The sequence below is a fragment of the Petromyzon marinus genome, chromosome 59, assembly GCF_048934315.1.
Source record: "Petromyzon marinus isolate PM22_M1 ecotype Great Lakes invasive population chromosome 59, UKy_Petmar_22M1.pri1.0, whole genome shotgun sequence".
NCBI lineage: Eukaryota > Metazoa > Chordata > Hyperoartia > Petromyzontiformes > Petromyzontidae > Petromyzon > Petromyzon marinus.
In genome coordinates, this window is record NC_133725.1 from 3,040,531 (window position 1) to 3,059,936 (window position 19,406).

Below are 19,406 nucleotides of genomic sequence, written 5' to 3' on the forward strand. Positions count from 1 at the left end.
CGTGGGTTGAGTACAAGGAGGAAGAGAAGGTGAGAGACAGCGTGGGGTGAGTACAAGGAGGTGAGAGCGCGTGGGGTGAGTACAAGGAGGAGAGAGAGTGTGGGGTGAGTACAAGGAGGAGGAGAGAGAGACTAGGGGGTGAGTACAAGGAGGAGAGAGAGTGTGGGGTGAGTACAAGGAGGAGAGAGAGCGTGGGGTGAGTACAAGGAGGAGGAGTGTGGGGTGAGTACAAGGAGGAGAGAGAGTGTGGGGTGAGTACAAGGAGGAGAGAGAGCGTGGGGTGAGTACAAGGAGGAGGAGTGTGGGGTGAGTACAAGGAGGAGAGAGTGTGGGGTGAGTACAAGGAGGAGGAGAGAGAGACTAGGGGGTGAGTACAAGGAGGAGGAGAGAGAGTGTGGGGTGAGTACAAGGAGGAGAGAGAGCGTGGGGTGAGTACAAGGAGGAGAGAGAGCGTGGGTTGAGTACAAGGAGGAGGAGGAGAAGGTGAGAGACAGCGTGGGGTGAGTACAAGGAGGTGAGAGCGCGTGGGGTGAGTACAAGGAGGAGGAGAGAGAGCGTGGGGTGAGTACAAGGAGGAGAGAGAGACTAGGGGTTGAGTACAAGGAGAGCGTGGATTGAGCACAAGGAGGAGGAGTGTGGGGTGAGTACAAGGAGGAGGAGAGAGAGACTAGGGGGTGAGTACAAGGAGGAGGAGAGAGAGTGTGGGGTGAGTACAAGGAGGAGAGAGAGTGTGGGGTGAGTACAAGGAGGAGGAGAGAGAGACTAGGGGGTGAGTACAAGGAGGAGGAGAGAGAGTGTGGGGTGAGTACAAGGAGGAGAGAGAGCGTGGGGTGAGTACAAGGAGGAGGAGTGTGGGGTGAGTACAAGGAGGAGAGAGAGTGTGGGGTGAGTACAAGGAGGAGAGAGAGCGTGGGGTGAGTACAAGGAGGAGGAGTGTGGGGTGAGTACAAGGAGGAGAGAGAGTGTGGGGTGAGTACAAGGAGGAGAGAGAGCGTGGGGTGAGTACAAGGAGGAGAGAGAGCGTGGGGTGAGTACAAGGAGGAGGAGTGTGGGGTGAGTACAAGGAGGAGAGAGTGTGGGGTGAGTACAAGGAGGAGGAGGAGAGAGAGTGTGGGGTGAGTACAAGGAGGAGGAGAGAGAGACTAGGGGGTGAGTACAAGGAGGAGGAGAGAGGGTGGGGTGAGTACAAGGAGGAGAGAGAGCGTGGGGTGAGTACAAGGAGGAGTGTGGGGTGAGTACAAGGAGGAGAGAGAGACTAGGGGTTGAGTACAAGGAGGAGAGCGTGGATTGAGCATAAGGAAGAGAGCGTGGATTGAGCACAAGGAGGAGGAGAGAGAGAGCTGATTACGTTCTTCCAAAGATTGCTAAATTTGAGAGAGAGACAAAACACAGACATGTTGACACACAGACACAAGCAGAGAGAGAGACAGAGACACACAAGCAGAGAGAGACAGACACACAGACACACGAGCAGAGAGAGACACAGAGATTGTGTACACAGACTCTCTGTGTCTCTTTGTCTCTCTCAAATTTAGAAATCTCTGGAAGAACGTAATCAACCAGGTAAGGTGCTGATTGCTGTGTTAGCCGACTGTTGTATTGCATTGTATTTCTAAGTTCACTAGGTTTATTTTCTACCTGATGACGATTGCTTGTGTTGCAACCGAAACGTCGTATTCTATTATTTAATTTACTTTCTTTCTCCGCGACTTTACTACCGAAAGAACCAAAGATTAGTTTGTGGGGAATAATAACCATTTGCTGTACTTTGAGACATAGGCAATTGGAAAATAACACTACCCAGGAACAAACATAAAATTCTCACGACGTTTCGGCCACAACACAAGCAGCCGTCCCCCTAGGTCGAGAAACAGCTGTCGGAAAGAGCGCTCCTGAGGACGGCTGCTTGTGTTGTGGCCGAAACGTCGTGAGAATTTTATTTTTATTACGTTTTATTTGTATTATTTTATTATTTCCCTTCTCCGTGACTTGACAGAAAGAACCAAGCAGATGAATCCCTGCAGTCACGAAAGCTTCAAATCGAAAAATAAATAACCGCTCTCTCGTATGCCGTAACAACAAAAACAAAATGAGGAATCGTTCTTGTTAAGAACACGAATTTATTAGTAGCGCGTAAGAAAAACAAACACAAAAAAAACCGCGTGCGATTGTGTAACAAAACGCTTTTTAAAAAAACGGAGCGGAGCGGGGAGGGGGGTTGTGGGGGAAAGGAGTCGATGGGAAGACGGACGAACGAGAGAACGCGCGTGGAGGAGGGCAGAGGGCGTTACAAAATAAACAACAAGTCCCCGCGGGTTTTTTTTTTGTTGCGAGCGACGCGGGGAGAGCCGCTCAACCAAATAAAGAGATTTGGCGAAAACGTTGAACCAGCGAAGGTGAAGAAAAAAAATAATAAAACATTCCATTTTTTTTAAATACGCTAGAAAGCGACACACAAGAACAATTAATAAATCAGGCGATTCGGAAAATGCCTTTAAAAAAAGAAAATGTTAAAGAAAATAATGTCAAAGTGTAAAAAAACAAAAAATTGTAGACTTCGTCACGAAAAAATGTCAACGAAATAAAGAAAAATGTAAAAAAAGTCAATGTATAAAGTGTCGAAAATTGTAAAAAAAAAAAGTCAGTCAAAGTAATAAAGTAAAAAAAATTAAAACACGTAAACATTTTTTTTTAAAAAGAAAAAAATATTCGTAAAAAAGTCTAATAAACAAATAATATGTAAAAAAAAAGAAATTGAAACATTTGTTAAAAAAAAATGTTTTTCGCAAAATCTATTTTTTTCCTTTTTAAAAATGGGCCGTAACACTTTATTATCTCCCTTCGGGGGGTTTATTGTCGCCAATCCACGACCCCGCCGCCGAGGGGTCAAAGGCGCAGCCCCCTGCAATCGACGCAAGACGAAGGCAAACCGTAAAGTGCAACAACTATAAAGGATTTCTAAATCGGCCTGCGCGGTCTCGACTTGCAAAAACGTGAGCGATTAAAACGTAGTATATCATATTATTTAACAAACAAAAAAACACAGCAACATCAGCTTCGTAGCGAAAATGTAATTCCATTTTTAGTCTATTGATCGGCAACAAGCCGGAGGGCCTTCTAAAACGATGGTTTAAACTTTAAATAAACAATTCCCGAGCGGCATTCGAACAATAAGGCAGGGGTCAAGGTAAAGGCGCATCCCCTGCAACTGCCAGCTCGCGGTGGCAGTGCCCGGTGTTTGTTACGCAAATCTCCGACGGGGGTTTGTGGGGTTGCCGCTGGCCGCGAGCGAGTCCGCACGGACGCCCGCGGGGGGTTCCCCACGCCGGTGGCTGTTGGATGCGGAGAATAAACAAACTCACGGCGTCAACAACAACAACGAAGAACAACAGTGACGAACAACAGTGACGAACGACGCGACCGCCACTGCGTGGCCGAGCACGGTTGCGGTGAAGGCGGTTGTGAGCGTGGTTGCGGTGAGCTTATTTATGGTGAACGAGGTTGCGGTGAAGGCGGTTGGGTTGTGAACGTGGTTATGGCGAACGTATTTACGGTGGACCGGGTTTGTGATGGTGAACGCGGTCGTGGTGGTGGTGAACGCGGTCGTTGTGGTGGTGAACGCGGTCGTTGTGGTGGTGAACGCGGTCGTGGTGGTGGTGAACGCGGTCGTGATGGTGAACGCGGTCGTGGTGGTGGTGAACGCGGTCGTTGTGGTGGTGAACGCGGTCGTGGTGGTGGTGAACGCGGTCGTGATGGTGAACGCGGTCGTGGTGGTGGTGAACGCGGTCGTTGTGGTGGTGAACGCGGTCGTGGTGGTGGTGAACCCACGTCCGACGTTTCGCGACACGCGCTGGGAGCTCCTTCAGGAAGTGAATGTGGAATCCCTAAAGCCGTGCCCCATTCCCCCCCGAGCCAAACTGTTCAGATGTTAACGCAGCTCCACTGCCAACCCCTCTCACCCCACTCAGAAGCTGTTTCGTATTTCTCGTACTGTTGAGACGAGCAAGCATCGCAATTCATACTCTTTGGTTCTATTGGGTAAACTTATTTTCACATACGTGACTTTACCCAATAGAACCAAAGAGTATGGATCCTAGCAGTCACAAAAGATTTAAATCTAGCGTCGCAATTCACCCGATTTTGCTTGAGCATTATTCATGATAAAAAAAAAACTCACGCTTAAAATTTCTGTCTCATAGATGCCTTTGTCCAATTGACAACGTTTTGACAAACAAACACATATATATATAAAAAAGCCTCGATGTGACGCAGGAAAATCTTTTCGTGCCGGAAATTTCACCTCCCCCCCCCCCCGCTTTTCAAAAATCAAGAACGCTGCTGCGACCACCACTTCCGGTTCCTGAAGGTGCTCGCGGCACAAAACGACGGACGCCACCACGCACGGGAGGCGACGCCGAGTGACGAACACCGGGCTCAGCGTCGCCCCAAACACACAGGGGATGCAAACGCGGCCGCTCTGCGTGGAACGTCACAACCGCGTTGGGCTCAACACATCGCACACGGAGACCAAGATCCCCCCCGCGTAGCCTGTAGCAGACCGCTGCTAGCGAGTAGCGGCACCCGCCAAGGGCCCGCACGGGCACGCGAGGGGGGTGGGGTTGCCAGCAACCGCGCCCGGCCGCCTTTGTCTCCCCAGCAGCGACGTTTCGCTACACACCGCACCGGCTACTCGTCTGGGCCCGAGTCGACCTCGGGGGAGAGCCCAGGGATCGGCTCAAGACGATCGTCGCCGGCGTTGGTGGCCGTGAGCGGGAACCGAACTCGGGCCGCCGGGGTTCGTGGCGAGGCGCGCGGAACGCTGGACCGCCGCTCCCCGCAGACAACGCAAGGCGAAGATTCTCCCAAACCTGTAGCCTTGACAGACTGTGGGGGGCGGGGGGGCGGGGGGGCAACGGTGCTGGCCACCCACCACCCCCCTCCCCTCGTGCGCCACACCAGTGCCGGCCTTCGTCAGTGCCGCTCCTCGCCCAAACGGGCAACACAAAGACACACGTACACACACACAACACACGAGCACACACACACGCACACACGTACACACACACAACACACGCGCACACACGCACACACGTACACAAACACACACACAACACACGCGCACACACACGCACACACGTACACAAACACACACACAAACACACGCGCACACACAAACACAAACACACACACGCACACACGTACACACACACAACACACGCGCACACACGCACACACGTACACACACACAACACACGCGCACACACGTACACACACACACAAACACACACACAAACACACGCGCACACACAAACACACACACACACGCACACACAAACACACACGCACACAAACACGCAAACACACAAACGCGAGAGAACACGACGACAAAGGGGAGCCGCGCAAAGGGGGCCGGCTGGCTGCGGCGCGCGGAAGAAGCTCGCCACGCGCACGACAGCATTGAAGCCCTCCGGCCAACGGGGGCCCCCCACCCCCACCCACCACCCACCCGCGTGCTCTCTCCGTCATGCACTTCCAACCCCCCCAAGGCTCGCGCAAATAAATAAAAACACTGGAAGCCGCGCGGAGTTGCGCGTGTCCCCCAGTCTCGTGTGGGGGTGGAAACGAGGCGGGAAAAATGTTGGCGCAATAAGTTAAAAAGGGGGGTTAAAAAAACAGGAAATCGCTTGGCGGAAAGGGCCTCCCCCCCCCCCCACTCGAAGGTGGTGTTTGGCCTACTCTTCCAAGACCGGGCAGACGTGGTTTGGACGAGGTGGGGGAGGGGGGGATCTAAGCGGTCCCCCCCCGTGCCACCTCTACTCCACCGACCGCGGCTTAAAGTCAATAAATAAATACAAAATCGCTCCTGAACGTCGCGCAACGCGGTTCAACGTACAAAGATTCCACCCCGTGTAGCCTTAGCGGACTGTCGGGGCAAGTGCTGTCAGCGAGCACCGATTAAGGCTTGGAACGGCACGCGACGGGGGTGGGTGGGCCAGCGCCGCTTCCGACCGCCTTTGTCTCTCCCAGTGGCGATGTTTACACACCGCACCAGGTACTCGTTCGAGGCCCCGAGTCGGCCCAGGACCGGTTCGAATAACCGCGAACGGGAATCTAACTCGGGTGGACCGGGTTTGCAGCGCGTGGGAAGCCTCGGTGCCGACAAAATTCACTTCATGTTCCGTTTCCGTCACGGGTTGCGTCACCGACCGTCGTCGCAACGGTTGAAAGCGATGATCCTCGCGGTTATTCGGAGTCGGGAGATGTTTACACCGGGGGGTGGGTGGGCGGGAGGCGAAGGCCTCTCCCCACCCCCCGCGTCCGTGACGGCGTCTCCGATCGTTGGCGGGGGTTTCGCTTGACCGCACAACCTTCACGCCGGACGGGGGTTTGTGTCGACGGGTCCGAATCTCGGAATTGGCTGATCCGTTTCTGCGAGTGGAACGAACGAACCAACGAACCAACAAACAAAAGCCTGACCTGCGTGCGTCCGACACTAAACTGCACGACACCCGGCCACCCCTGCGTCTTCGCGAACAAAAAAGGCACGAGTCGTTTTGGACGACGGCGGATTTTACCGACGCGGAACCGCAACCTCTACCGTCCCCGTCCCCGTCTCCGTCCCCGTCCCGATCGGTCCACGCTCGGCGCCAAAGGGAGAACTCGACGGGCGGCAACGACGTGCGGAGAGAAAGCGGCGGCGAGGGACGCGGGAGGATCGGGGCGGGCGGCTTTTGGGCGTTCTGCGTAGAACGCGGTACAAGATTGACGATTGTGGTGGTGGTGGTAGTTGGTGGTAGTGGTGGTAGTAGGGCGGGCCCCCCCCCCCACCTCACCCCCCACCTCACCCCTCGCCGAGTCAAACCCCCGACTCAGAATCGAACCTACGCGTTTCCGATAGCGAGCAAAACGTTCCAAGCACAGTGTAAAAAAAATATTATTGCTGTTATTCTGGAAGAGAAATAAATAAATCGCACCACAACGCAGGCTGTGGGCCCCTTCAGCCAATCCACTGCTGGGTGAGGGCCTCCCCACACCGTGCGAGTCTGGGGGGGGGGGGCGGATATTTGACCATACTTCACCACAATGGTCAGTGCGGGCCAGTTAAGGTGTGGGAGCATAGGACGGGAGAGGCATAAAGCAGCACTATTAATGTGGCTAGCACTGCCCTCTATCGTCCGCTAATGTAACCCCAAAGCCTATAGCACCTGTGATGCTGGGTGGTCCACCCATCCAAAGCACTCTCCAGACTCTAAAACTAAACGAGACTTTTTTTTTGCTATTTAATTTTTACCAGCTAAGGCCCCACTGGGCCACAACGTCGTCTTCAGGAAAGGCGACCCTTGCTATAACAAACGTCAGCTCAACGAAGCTGTGGCTCATCGTCATCGTCGCGTGGAAATGTTTAGCGGTCGCCAAACACTCTGAGCGCGTCGTGACGTCGATTCTAAAACGTGGAAGGGGGAAGAAAAAAAAAACGGAGGACCCGGAAAAAAAATTCACGCAAGCATGGGGAGAGAGAAAGAGGGAGAGACACGCAAACTCCAAATATACAGCAGCAGCAGGAGGCGTCAGGAGTCCGGGATCGAACCCAAAACCTCAGTGGGCCTTACCTGGTCAAATTAAAAGCAGTTCAGTTTTAGTTTCACAGTAAAATTACCGAGCATGCTCACTCAACTCACAACCTCCCCCCCCAACCCCCCCCCCCACCGCCGCCCTCCTTCCATCAAAAACCACGTACAGTATTTTTGCATAAAACATCATCATCGCGATAACAGGAAAACCAAGAACATTTACAAACGTGTGCACGCTGCGGGAGTTTCTTCAGGAAATCAACTGTTGCGTGTGAGTCGGTGCGTGAGTCAGTGCGTGAGTCGGTGTGTGAATCGGTGTGTGAATCAGTGCGTGAGTCTGTGTGTGAATCGGTGTGTGAATCAGTGCGAGCGAATGAGTTGAGCGAGTGACTGGGTGAAACGGTGAATGAGTAAGAAGAGCATGCGTTTGTGTGTGTGTGTGCGTGTGTGAAAGTGTGTGAGTGAGTTTGCAAGTGAGCGTGTGAACGGTGAGCGGGTGAGCGCGCGTGTGAAAAAGAGTGTGTGGATTGAGAGGAGAGCGAGCGAGTAGGCGTTTTGAAGCGAGCGAGTAGGTGTTGAGAGGGAGTGTGTACACGAGTGTGCAGGGGAGTGTTAGACTTGGCGAGCGGGTGTGTCAGACACTGCAGCGAGTGAACGAGTGCGCGCCAACGGCTACGCGGCCGGACATGGGTTCGGTCCTTGCACTGCATTATGGGACACAACTGGCACGATTGACGCTACATAAAATGAAAGCGTTACTACTACTATTATTATTACTAACCGATTTCCTGAAGGTGCGCTCCCAGAACGTGCGGGGCGAAACGTCTGACGCGGCAAAGGCGAGCGGCACGCGTTACACGAGCGGCACGCGATAAGGTCGGAGGCGACCGTCGCCGAGGCTCGTCGAAGCGGGAAACTTTCGGCAGCCGCGTCGGGCGGCGTGGGTCGGGGAGACCTCCGTGAACTCGCCGCCAATTTGGCAAAACGTGAAATTAAATTAAATTATGCAACCGCGTAAATTTGTCGCCGCCGCTCGCCGTGGCGACGTGATCACAATCACGGCGCCTCGGTTTAGTATCGTTACGTTTTCTGGGTTTTAACGCTGTCGCGACAAAGGCCGGCGATTTAAAAATCGGATTAAAACAAAAAAACGAAAATCAAAAACGAGACGGGCGACGCGGAATTCGGCAGGCTCGCCGCAGAACCGTTCTGCGCGTTCGTCCGCCGCGCGTGCGAGCATTCGCACGTGCTGTGTACGTCCGCGCGTACGTGCGTTCGTTCCGTACGTGCGTTCGCGCTGTGTACGTCTGCGCGTTCGTTTGCTCGTGTCCGTTCGTCCGTACGCGCGGTGCCCACGTCCGCACGCGCGTCCGTTGCGAGCGAGAGACGCAACCGACTTCGGGAGTCAACTTCCCCGATCTTCTCGTTCCGACAGCTCGTCCCGGAAGAATGATCTTGTCGCTTGAAAGCAGCCGGTCGGCTGTGGCTCCAGAGCCCCGCCAACCCCCACGCCAACGGATCGGGCGAAAAGAACCACGAGGAGTGGACACGTCGCCGCGCCTGGGATGACGAGGTTGGGCACCTTTCCTTCTGCTGCGACGAGGTTTCGGCGGCGGGTTTGGTCGGAGACCGCGGGCGCCGGGAGTCGTGGGCAGCCCCCCCCCCCCCCCTCAGCTGCAGGCTGCCGGCGACTGCGAGACCGCATTTCGTTCCGTCACGAAGCTGTACTCGTACTGGGAAGGGAGAGCGAGCGAGGGACAACGCAGGGAGAGGGAGAGGTGGGATACGGGGGAAGAGGTGAGACTTTATACGGGAGATGTGGGTGGCATGGTCAGTGTGGTACCACAGTGGTGAGCTGTTAACCACCTCCCCTGGTATACAGGAGGCCGTCGGTTCATTACAGATCCTGATGCCTGCTGTACAACAGGGTGCTTCAAAAAAAAAAACGTTGACACTTGGGAGAATTTGCAACGCCACAAGAAAGATTCCAGGCAACGTGTTGACAACGATGGCGAACAAGTGGGAGAGACTCTGACTTTGTGAAGCTGTTAACATTACATTTGCTATCATGTCACAGTGCAACATCATCCGTTCTTTTTCCATTTAAAACGATAGTCCCGTGTCATTGTTAACATTTTTTGTTCGAAGTGCCCTGCAATATCTGCGATGATGCATGTTCTCCGTTTGGGTCGCGTGGATTTTTCTCCGGGGCCTCCGGCTTTTTCCCTCCACGTTGAGAACGAACGTCGCCCGCTCAGTGTATTTGGCTGCTGTGCATTTCCACACGACGATGATGATGACGGCGACGATGATGATGACGGCGGCGACGATGATGATGATGACGGCGACGATGATGATGATGGCGACGATGATGATGACGACGATGACGACGACGGAGCCCACTTCGTTGCGCTATCATTTGTGATCGCCAGGGTGGCATGTGATAAATGTAGCAGCTCAGTGGGGCCCTGACCTGGTTGAGTAAAACAAAATTCACACTTTCCGTTTCACTGGCAGGGCGTCACCGCAGTGGAGACGCTTGTCTGCCCCGCGTCTGAAGAAAGGCGCCTAGGTTCGACAGCCTGTCCGAGTGGCGTTTGCACGTGCAGTAAAACCTTGGATTGCGAGCATAATTCGCTCCGGAAACGTGTTTGTAATCCAAAGCACTCGTATATCAAAGCGCTCGTATATCAATTCTAGATTTGAAGCTGTCGTGACTGCAAGGGTCCATACTCTTTGGTTCTATTCGGTAAAGTCACGTAGGTGAAGAAATAAAACAACAAAAATCACGGCGTCTCGGCCACAACACAAGTGGCCTTCATCAGGTGAAGGGACCGTGCTGTCACGAGGACAGCGTTGGAGTGAAGACAGCCAAGCCCAGGTCGCGTCCTTTAAGCTGTGTGGGAGAAAACCAAACGCTTTGACAAAGGAATTAGCATAAAATGCTCCTCCCACACAGCTTAAAGGTCGCGACCTGGGCTTCCCTGTCTTCATTCCAACGCTGTCCTCGTGACAGCACGGTCCCTTCACCTGATGAAGGCCACTTGTGTTGTGGCTGAAACGCCGTGATTTTTGTTGTTTTATCTTTTCACCTACGTGACTTTACCGAATAGAACCAAAGAGTACACTCGTTATATCAGTTGTGATCACGTGACGCTCGGCAGTACAAAGCGTGTACTGTACGTACTGCGAGACCATCGCTCGTTTATCGAATTATTATTTATCTTAAAAACTCATTTATTTAGCCCTGCTTTTGGTTTTTAGTTGCTTGTCGTTCCCCTGCACCCCCAATTGGCACGGTTGGCTATGCACGGTGTGTGAAAGAAGTTCAACATACATACACACAAATATAAAGACACCCCCCCGTATAGCCTTAACAGACTGTAGGGGCAAGCGCTGTTAACCAGTAGCACCTTTGAAGGCCGGCACGGCACACGAGGGGGTGGGTGGCCAGCACCACAACCCGGCCGCCTTTTTCTCCCGAGTGCCGATGATTTTACACACCGCACCAGCTACTCGTTTGAGGCCGAGTCGACCCAGGGGGAGGCCCAGGACCGGTTGAGATAATCGTCACCGGCTGTTGGCCGCGAGCGGGAATCGAACTCTGGTCGCCGGCTTCCTAGCGCAGCGCGGCGCCGACCGCTGCGCCACCACTCACACGCAGCAGCGGCATCACCCCCCCACCCCCACCCCCCCCCCACCCCTCCACCCTCCCACCCTTCTTGCTGAAACTCGTGAGCATCGCCAACCGTGCTGGCTCGACGGACAGTCTCGTCCCTTCACCTGATGAAGGCCGCTTGTGTTGTGGCCGAAACGTCGTGGGAATTTTAATCGCGTTATTTTATTGGATCAATTTATTATTTTATTCTCATTTCTACGTGGTGGTGACTTTACCGAAAGAACCAAAGAAGAAAAAAGGCAAGAACAGTTTAACCGATTGGATTTTTTTCGGTAAAGTTACGTATGTAGAAATACAATTAAATTATATTAAGATTTTTTTTTTAGTTTGTTTTAATATATAATTTTATTGTATTTCTACATACGTGACTTTACCGAAAGAAAAAAATAACCAATGAGTAATTTTATGCAGTCACGAAAGCTTTAATAGTTTATTAGCCAAGAGCAGAGCGGCGTTTTTGCTCCTCAACAGCAGGTGGCATCGTTACATCACGAACCTGCCCCCCCCCCCACTGGAGCAGGCAAGGCGGGTGCGTGGCCGCATCATTCCCAGGGGGAATTTTACGTTTGAGATTCGGTGTGTAAAAACAGGTCCCTGCAGGGTGGGCTGGTAAGGAACATTGGAATTTTGCGCAATTTTATGACATTGTTATACTTCCAAATGTTGGGTGCAATAAGACATATCAAGTCTCTGCGCTGTCTATTGCTGATTTTACACCCAACAGCACGAGATTTCACTTCGTTAAAGCATTGAAAGGGGACGGACGGACGGACACATTAATCTATTGCAGGCTGGTACACTCAGTTTACAACTTCGTTCCTACCAGTAAAACAAATGCGTGTATGTAGTAGGTGCTCGCTAACAGCACTTGGCCCAACAGTCTGTTAATATATATACACCAATGTGACTTCACCGAAAGAACCAGGCTATGCGGGGATCTTCGTCTTTGTATGGAGTGGAGGTGTGTGTGCGGGGAGCGGTGGTGTAGCGGTTAGCGCGCTGCGCTACGAACCCGGTTACCCGAGTTTGATTCCCGCCCAGGGCCAACAGCGGTGACGATTATCTGAACCGGTCCTGGGCCTCCCCCCAAGATCGACTCAATCTTAAATGAGCACCTGGTGCGGTGTCTAAAATCATCACCGCGAGGGAGACAAAGGCGGCCGGGCGTGGTGCTGGCCACCCACCCCCTCGTAATTTCGCTCCGCTCTGCATCGGTGCTCGCCAACAGCACTTTCCCCAACAGTCTGTTCGGTCTATGTGGGGGGGACCTTCGTCCTTTGAATGTCCAACTTCTTTCGCGCCATACGTAGCTAACCGCGCTAAATCGTAGGTGTGGGGGAGATGAGGACAACAAACGAGCAAAAGCCTGACGCTGCTGACGAGACGCTGTGTTGTCGAAACCGGTTGGGCGAAGCTGTTCTCGCACCGACGTTTACACGAAAGAAGAAACTGAAAGAAAATACTTTAAACTGTTGCATTTTTTGCTACGCCTTGCTCGCCTGTTTTAGAAACACGCACCGAGATTGATTTCTCACCTGATGACGGACGCTTGCGCTGCGCCCGAAATGTCGCGATTCATTTGATTTTCTAACCCACGTGACTTCGCCGAAAGAGCCTCAAGAGCGGGGGATTTCCCTGCAGTCACGGGAGCTTCAAATCAAGATCATTTAGATTGTTTTGCTGCCGTGAATGTTCAAATGATGGCGACCATTTTGTTGAGCCATCGTGTTGGTGGTAGCCAGGTCGAAAAAAAAAAATAGTTAATACCTCACAATGGGCTTTGCCTGGTAGAGATGGTTTAGTGTTGCGTTGTGTTTGTGTTGGGTGTTTTTTGTTGACCTCTCGTGCACTTTGCACTCCTATCGTGTTGATGTCATTGTTTGCCGCTGTAAAGTTCCGATCCCGATTCATACGAACGCAACGTTAACCATGCAAAGTAAACGTACTTCAGTCTCGATGTCGACGATGGACTTTATGACGATGGACGATATGTCCATCCCGTGAGCCTGCGAAACACACAGCACACAAAGGCAAAGATCTTCCGTGTAGCCCTAACAGACTGTTGGGGCAAGTCCTGCTAGCCCGAGCACCTATGAAGGCCGGCACTACACACGAGGGGGTTGTTGGCCAAGACTACGCCCGACCGCCTTTGTCTCCCCAGTGGCGATGTTTACTACACACCGCACCAGGTACCAACTTTGAGGCCGAGTCTCCCTAGGGGAGGCCCAGGACCGGTTCAGATATTCGTCACTGGTGTTGGCCGTGAGCAGGAATCTAATCCGAGTCCCCGGGTTTGTAGTGCAGCACGCTAACTGCTACACTACTGCTCCCCACACACACGCGTACACACACACACGCGCGTACACACACACACACGCGTACACACACACATACGCGTACACACACACACACACGCACACACACACACACGCGTACACACACACACAGCACGAGCGGTTTAGTTTCGTCCACAGCCGCTACGTGGATCCACTGCTGGATGAGAGTCTCTCCTCCATGGTCATGTCAGCAGTGATGGCTGCAACGGCGGTGGTGGCCGTGGTGGTGGTATTCTTCGTATGGTAGGCTGAGCGAGACTGAGGCTGAGCGTTAGGCCGAGCATTAGACTGAGCGTTAGGCTGAGCATTAGACTGAGCATTAGACTGAGCGTTAGGCTGAGCGTTAGGCTGAGCATTAGACTGAGCATTAGACTGAGCGTTAGGCTGAGCGAGAGGTAGGCTGAGCGTTAGGCTGAGCATTAGACTGAGCATTAGACTGAGCATTAGACTGAGCGTTAGGCTGAGCATTAGACTGAGCATTAGACTGAGCGTTAGGCTGAGCATTAGACTGAGCATTAGACTGAGCATTAGACTGAGCGTTAGGCTGAGCGAGAGGTAGGCTGAGCGTTAGGCTGAGCGTTAGGCTGAGCGTTAGGGTGAGCGTTAGGGTGAGGGTGAGGATGAGCGTTAGGGTGAGCGTTAGGGTGAGCGTTAGGGTGAGCGTTAGGGTGAGGGTGAGGATGAGCGTTAGGCTGAGCGTTAGGCTGAGCGTTAGGGTGAGCGTTAGGGTGAGCGTTAGGGTGAGGGTGAGGATGAGCGTTAGGGTGAGCGTTAGGGTGAGCGTTAGGGTGAGCGTTAGGGTGAGGGTGAGGATGAGCGTTAGGCTGAGCGTTAGGCTGAGCGTTAGGGTGAGCGTTAGGGTGAGCGTTAGGGTGAGGGTGAGGATGAGCGTTAGGGTGAGCGTTAGGGTGAGCGTTAGGGTGAGCGTTAGGGTGAGGATGAGCGTTAGGGTGAGCGTTAGGGTGAGCGTTAGGGTGAGCGTTAGGGTGAGGGTGAGGATGAGCGTTAGGGTGAGCGTTAGGGTGAGCGTTAGGGTGAGCGTTAGGGTGAGGGTGAGGATGAGCGTTAGGCTGAGCGTTAGGCTGAGCGTTAGGGTGAGCGTTAGGGTGAGCGTTAGGGTGAGGGTGAGGATGAGCGTTAGGGTGAGCGTTAGGGTGAGCGTTAGGGTGAGCGTTAGGGTGAGGATGAGCGTTAGGGTGAGCGTTAGGGTGAGCGTTAGGGTGAGGATGAGCGTTAGGGTGAGCGTTAGGGTGAGGATGAGCGTTAGGGTGAGCGTTAGGGTGAGCGTTAGGGTGAGCGTTAGGGTGAGCGTTAGGGTGAGCGTTAGGGTGAGCGTTAGGGTGAGCGTTAGGGTGAGCGTTAGGGTGAGCGTTAGGGTGAGCGTTAGGGTGAGCGTTAGGGTGAGCGTTAGGGTGAGCGTTAGGGTGAATGTTAGGGTGAGCGTTAGGGTGAATGTTAGGGTGAGCGTTAGGGTGAGCGTTAGGGTGAGCGTTAGGGTGAGCGTTAGGGTGAGGATGAGCGTTAGGCTGAGCGTTAGGGTGAGCGTTAGGGTGAGCGTTAGGGTGAATGTTAGGGTGAGCGTTAGGGTGAGCGTTAGGGTGAGCGTTAGGGTGAGCGTTAGGGTGAATGTTAGGGTGAGCGTTAGGGTGAGCGTTAGGGTGAGCGTTAGGGTGAGCGTTAGGGTGAGGATGAGCGTTAGGCTGAGCGTTAGGCGAGCGTTAGGCTGAGCGAGCGTTAGGCTGAGCGAGCGTTAGGCTGAGCGAGCGAGGGGGTGGGAGATCCAAGCGAGGGGGTGCTCGTGCATGAACAATCGCTCACGTGTCTGGAGGACGTGTCGTACTTCTCGCTCAGGACAAAGGGGACCCCGTCTATCGCTGCGGGGAGACAGGCACAGACGCACGCGTTAAGAGATTTCAGTTTCAAGACAGGCAGTCCGCTCGGTCTCAGAGGTCAGGGCCGTCGCTGCCGAGCCAGCAACCGCCGAGGGCCTGGGTTACAATCCGGGTTGCAGCCGCCCACGGTTACACCGGGTCCTCAGGTGCGGCGAGAGTTGATGGTCTCAGCCCGGGTCACCAGTGACTCACACGGAGACCCGGAGACTCACGCACAGACCCACACGCGTAGACCCAAATAGAAACCCACAGACTCGCACAGAGATCCACTCAAAAAGAGACACACAGACTCACAAACATATCCATGTACTCGGACCTATGGAGACTCACATAGATTGGGTTGTGATTAAACTGGGTTCCTAAAGTGTAGCGAGTTCATTGGTCTTTGTGTCAGCTTATTGGGTCTCGATCAGAGTCTATGGGTCTCTACATAAATCAACGGTGACCGGAACGACGTAGAGACCCCATCAACTCGCGTAGAGGCACGTGGGTTCACACAGACGCCGCATAGATTCGCACAAAGACTTGGTTCATGGTCTGAGCCTGGTCAGCAAAAATTGCCCAAAAAAATTAAACCCATCACATTCCGCGCATGTGCATGCATAATGTACGTTGATTACCATATAAATAACCCAACGGCAATGGATACCCATTGTCATTTATATGCATTCATGATTCCCCCCCCCCCCCCACCACTTTGCTCAAGGGATTCACAAGTGATGTCAGCACATCTGCCCCTCTATCTAAGGAACGAGACAGTGGAGGATTTCTCCACAAATCTGGCTGTCGCCTGATGATACCGGTTGTAATTACCGGCGAAACGTCGTACTCAGATTATAAATGCTGTGCCTCTGCTCTCCAACACACCGGTGTGCTGTACGAATAACGAATTGGCCACGTTCCGTTTACGTGACAAACCTCGCGAATTGGCCTGTGTCGGGTGGTGGCGGGTTTTAACCGACACATTTATATTTGCGCACGAAAACCTTTCCCCGCCCTGGAGGCGTCCGCCGGTCGCAGGGCGTGGGGCGCGTCCCGTTCACCGCCGAATCTCGTGTGACCGTGCGGGGGGCAGCTGGCCGTTAACCCCACAGCGTCGCCGGTCTTTAAACGACGTCGTTGCTCGCCGCAGAGAACCGGAACGACACGGCGGCCGCCACCCCTCTCTACGATAGCCGGCGCCAAAACGACGCCAAAACGGTGCCACGTCCCCACCCCCGCCCCGCCCCCCCCCCCACCACCCACGTGGTCTTATTCTACCGATTCCGTCCCGATGACGCACGTACGGAAGCAGAAGAAAAACTGACGGCCTACGCCGTGTGTACACGTGCGTCGTCCGAATGGGAAAGGGTTCATCATTGGGGCTGAATTCCAGCGCCGAGAATTACAACTATCGGGGCGAGTGTAAAAGGCGTCACTGCGATGCGCACGGGAGGTGAAGCCTGGCAAAACCTCCGCGTGATCCACCAACCCCCCCCCCCGCCCGCCCCTCGCCGCCTTCTTAGGCGACGGGCGAGCGCGCCTGACGTGGCACCGGCGGGGCGCGACCGCTGGATCGACACGACGGGGGAGACTTTTCTCGTGAAAAAGGAAATTGCCCGATAAAATTCGGCGTTCTGTGGCGGCGGGGACGTAAATTACCGCGGTGCAATTCCCTCCCACCCCCCGCGCCTCCCCTCCGCCTCCCAAACTCAAATCACGGCACGGCGTTTCATTAACGTCCCCAGCAACAATAACATCAGCGGCGGCTGCAAGGCGACAATGCGGCAGCAACAATAATAATGCAAATAAATTCAAACGGCAGAGCGAGAAGGCAAAGGAATTAAATCCTCAGCACATTAATGAATAGAATAATGAACAATACCGTCACGGAACCTTTTCATCAATAATTCCAATTAGCACGGCGAGGAAACGATCTGGTGCTTGCGTGCGTGCGGTAAAATAAAAAAATAAAAAAAAATAAAAATGCGACGCGGGAGATAAAATTATACCGCGCGTGCCTTGTTTAACTTGCAAAGCACTCTGGGTATATTTTGCGCACTCCCAAAGGGATTGTGGGAAGCGGAGGCTGCCTAATTAAGGGGAAACGCCGTGCCACCCTTAATTGCGCCGCGGTCCGTTGGGGGCCAAGGCGAGCGTGCCGCGGGCGTCTTGCAGTCGAAGAGACGCCCCAGGGATCACATCTCACCCCCCGGTGGGACCCACGCCATCGACGGGCGACGCCGTTAATTCGCGCCGTTTTAGTTCAACCATTAACCCCTCTCCCCGCTCAACAACCCAAACCCCCCCGCGCACCCCCCGCCCCCCCCACCCAGTTTTCGAAATGTCTGCAAGTTGTAGGGTGCGGGGGTTCTCTCCCCCCGCCCCCCACACCCCCCCCCCCCCCGCACTGCCGAATCTCGCCCGTTAATTTTAATTGAGAGGAGGCGCAGCAGGGCCGTTGTTTTTGTTTTTAAAGACGTCGTAGTCGCCGTGGGCGAGCCGTGGCGACATGGCCGCGATGCTGCGAAACCTGGCACCAAACGGTGGCAGACGCCCCTCCCCCCGCACGGCCTTGACAGGAGGTTTTATTTCTTTAGTATTTTAGTTGTTCTCGACGTACACCACGTCATCGAAACGGGAAAGGGTTAAGCGCGAACAAAAAATAAAAAAAATCTCGCACGCGTAACGTTCCGTCCGATTATGCTTTAGCATTTTATTTTACTATTCGTCCCACGCATTTGTCACGTTTTACAAGGGAGGCCGAAAGCGTTGGTGCATTATCGGATGCTTCATAATAAAGGTTTTTGGGTTAGATCGCGTTATTTATAAATGTGTCGTAACCCTCCACCACCCGACACGGCCAATCAGCATTCTGGCGAATTGCTCGATGATGCTGGATGTAATTACCAGCGAAACGTCGTACTACTCAAACTGTAAATGTTGTGGATTCACTCTTCAACACACCGGTGGGCTAAAGCAGTGAACTATTTGTCCTTTGTCAACGTGACACTTTTTTTGCCGATTGGCCGTGTCGGGTGGTGGAGGGCTACGACACATTTATAAATAACGCGATCTAACCCAAAAAGCTTTATTATGAATAAGAAAGCCTACGTGTTAAACTGATTATCGTATGCATTTGTATACGTGTGTGTACACGCTGAACTTCTTTCGCGCCGTACGTAGCCAACCGCGCTAATCGGAGGTGCGGGGAAAGGACAACAAACCGTTCGTACAAGAGAATGCATTAAACGCGTTCTCTGCAATTCCCACGTAGATCTCTCGCTCCCTCGCTCTCCTCTCTCGGCGAATAAAAAAAAAATACGTGGCAGCACCGTGGAAGGACCGTGGCAATTACGCACGGGATGGTTTCTTATCGCGCGGGGGCCCGGCCCAGGGATCGTGGCGGCTCATTATTTAATCCACGTTAATTCGCAAAAATGAGAACGTGGAAAAAAAGCGTTTGCACATCCCCCCGCACACCCCACCAGCCCAACCCCCCAACCCCCTCTCTCTCTCTCACCGGCCCTTCTCCACAGGTCGTGATGGGTGGGGGGAGAGAGAGGGAGCAAAAAAAAGATAGTGCCAATCTTGCTTTAAAGCCCACTTCCTTTCATCGCATTGTTCCGAAATTTAATTAGCTTTCGAACGCTAACGCTCGTGCGTTCCGACGTCGGGCTTTTAGTCTTATTTTTTTTTTTACAATATAAAATTTTTGTTAATTTTTTTTCTAGATATTTTTTTATTTCCTCCCCCCTCCCCCCCCCCCCCCCCCGAGACCCCACCGAGTTGACCGAGGAATCGCGTGCCGTGATCAACGGTGACGCTGACTGCGCGCGTGCATGGCTCGGGTTAAAAGCGAGTGCAGTTTCGGGATGAAAACGGGGAAATTATTTTACGTATAAACACACATGCAAACTCCAAATATACAGCAGGCGCTGTGGTGTCG

At 53.3% G+C, this 19,406-nt stretch overlaps 1 protein-coding gene across 4 annotated transcripts in view; it reads right to left on the reverse strand.

The window, feature by feature from the left end:
• Nucleotides 1-8,651: 8,651 nt before the first annotated feature.
• LOC116955461 (multivesicular body subunit 12B-like) overlaps nt 8,652-19,406 on the reverse strand; it is a 67,375-nt gene continuing 56,620 nt past the window's right edge. For all 4 annotated transcript variants that reach the window (XM_032976557.2, XM_032976554.2, XM_076053015.1 and 1 more), the window contains 3 exons: nt 15,405-15,460; nt 13,197-13,256; nt 8,652-9,304 (listed from right to left, as the gene is read on the reverse strand). In XM_032976557.2, coding sequence (XP_032832448.1) covers nt 9,242-9,304; nt 13,197-13,256; nt 15,405-15,460 — 179 coding nt within the window. In that variant the 3' untranslated portion in view covers nt 8,652-9,241. The remainder of the gene's footprint in view (nt 9,305-13,196; nt 13,257-15,404; nt 15,461-19,406) is intronic.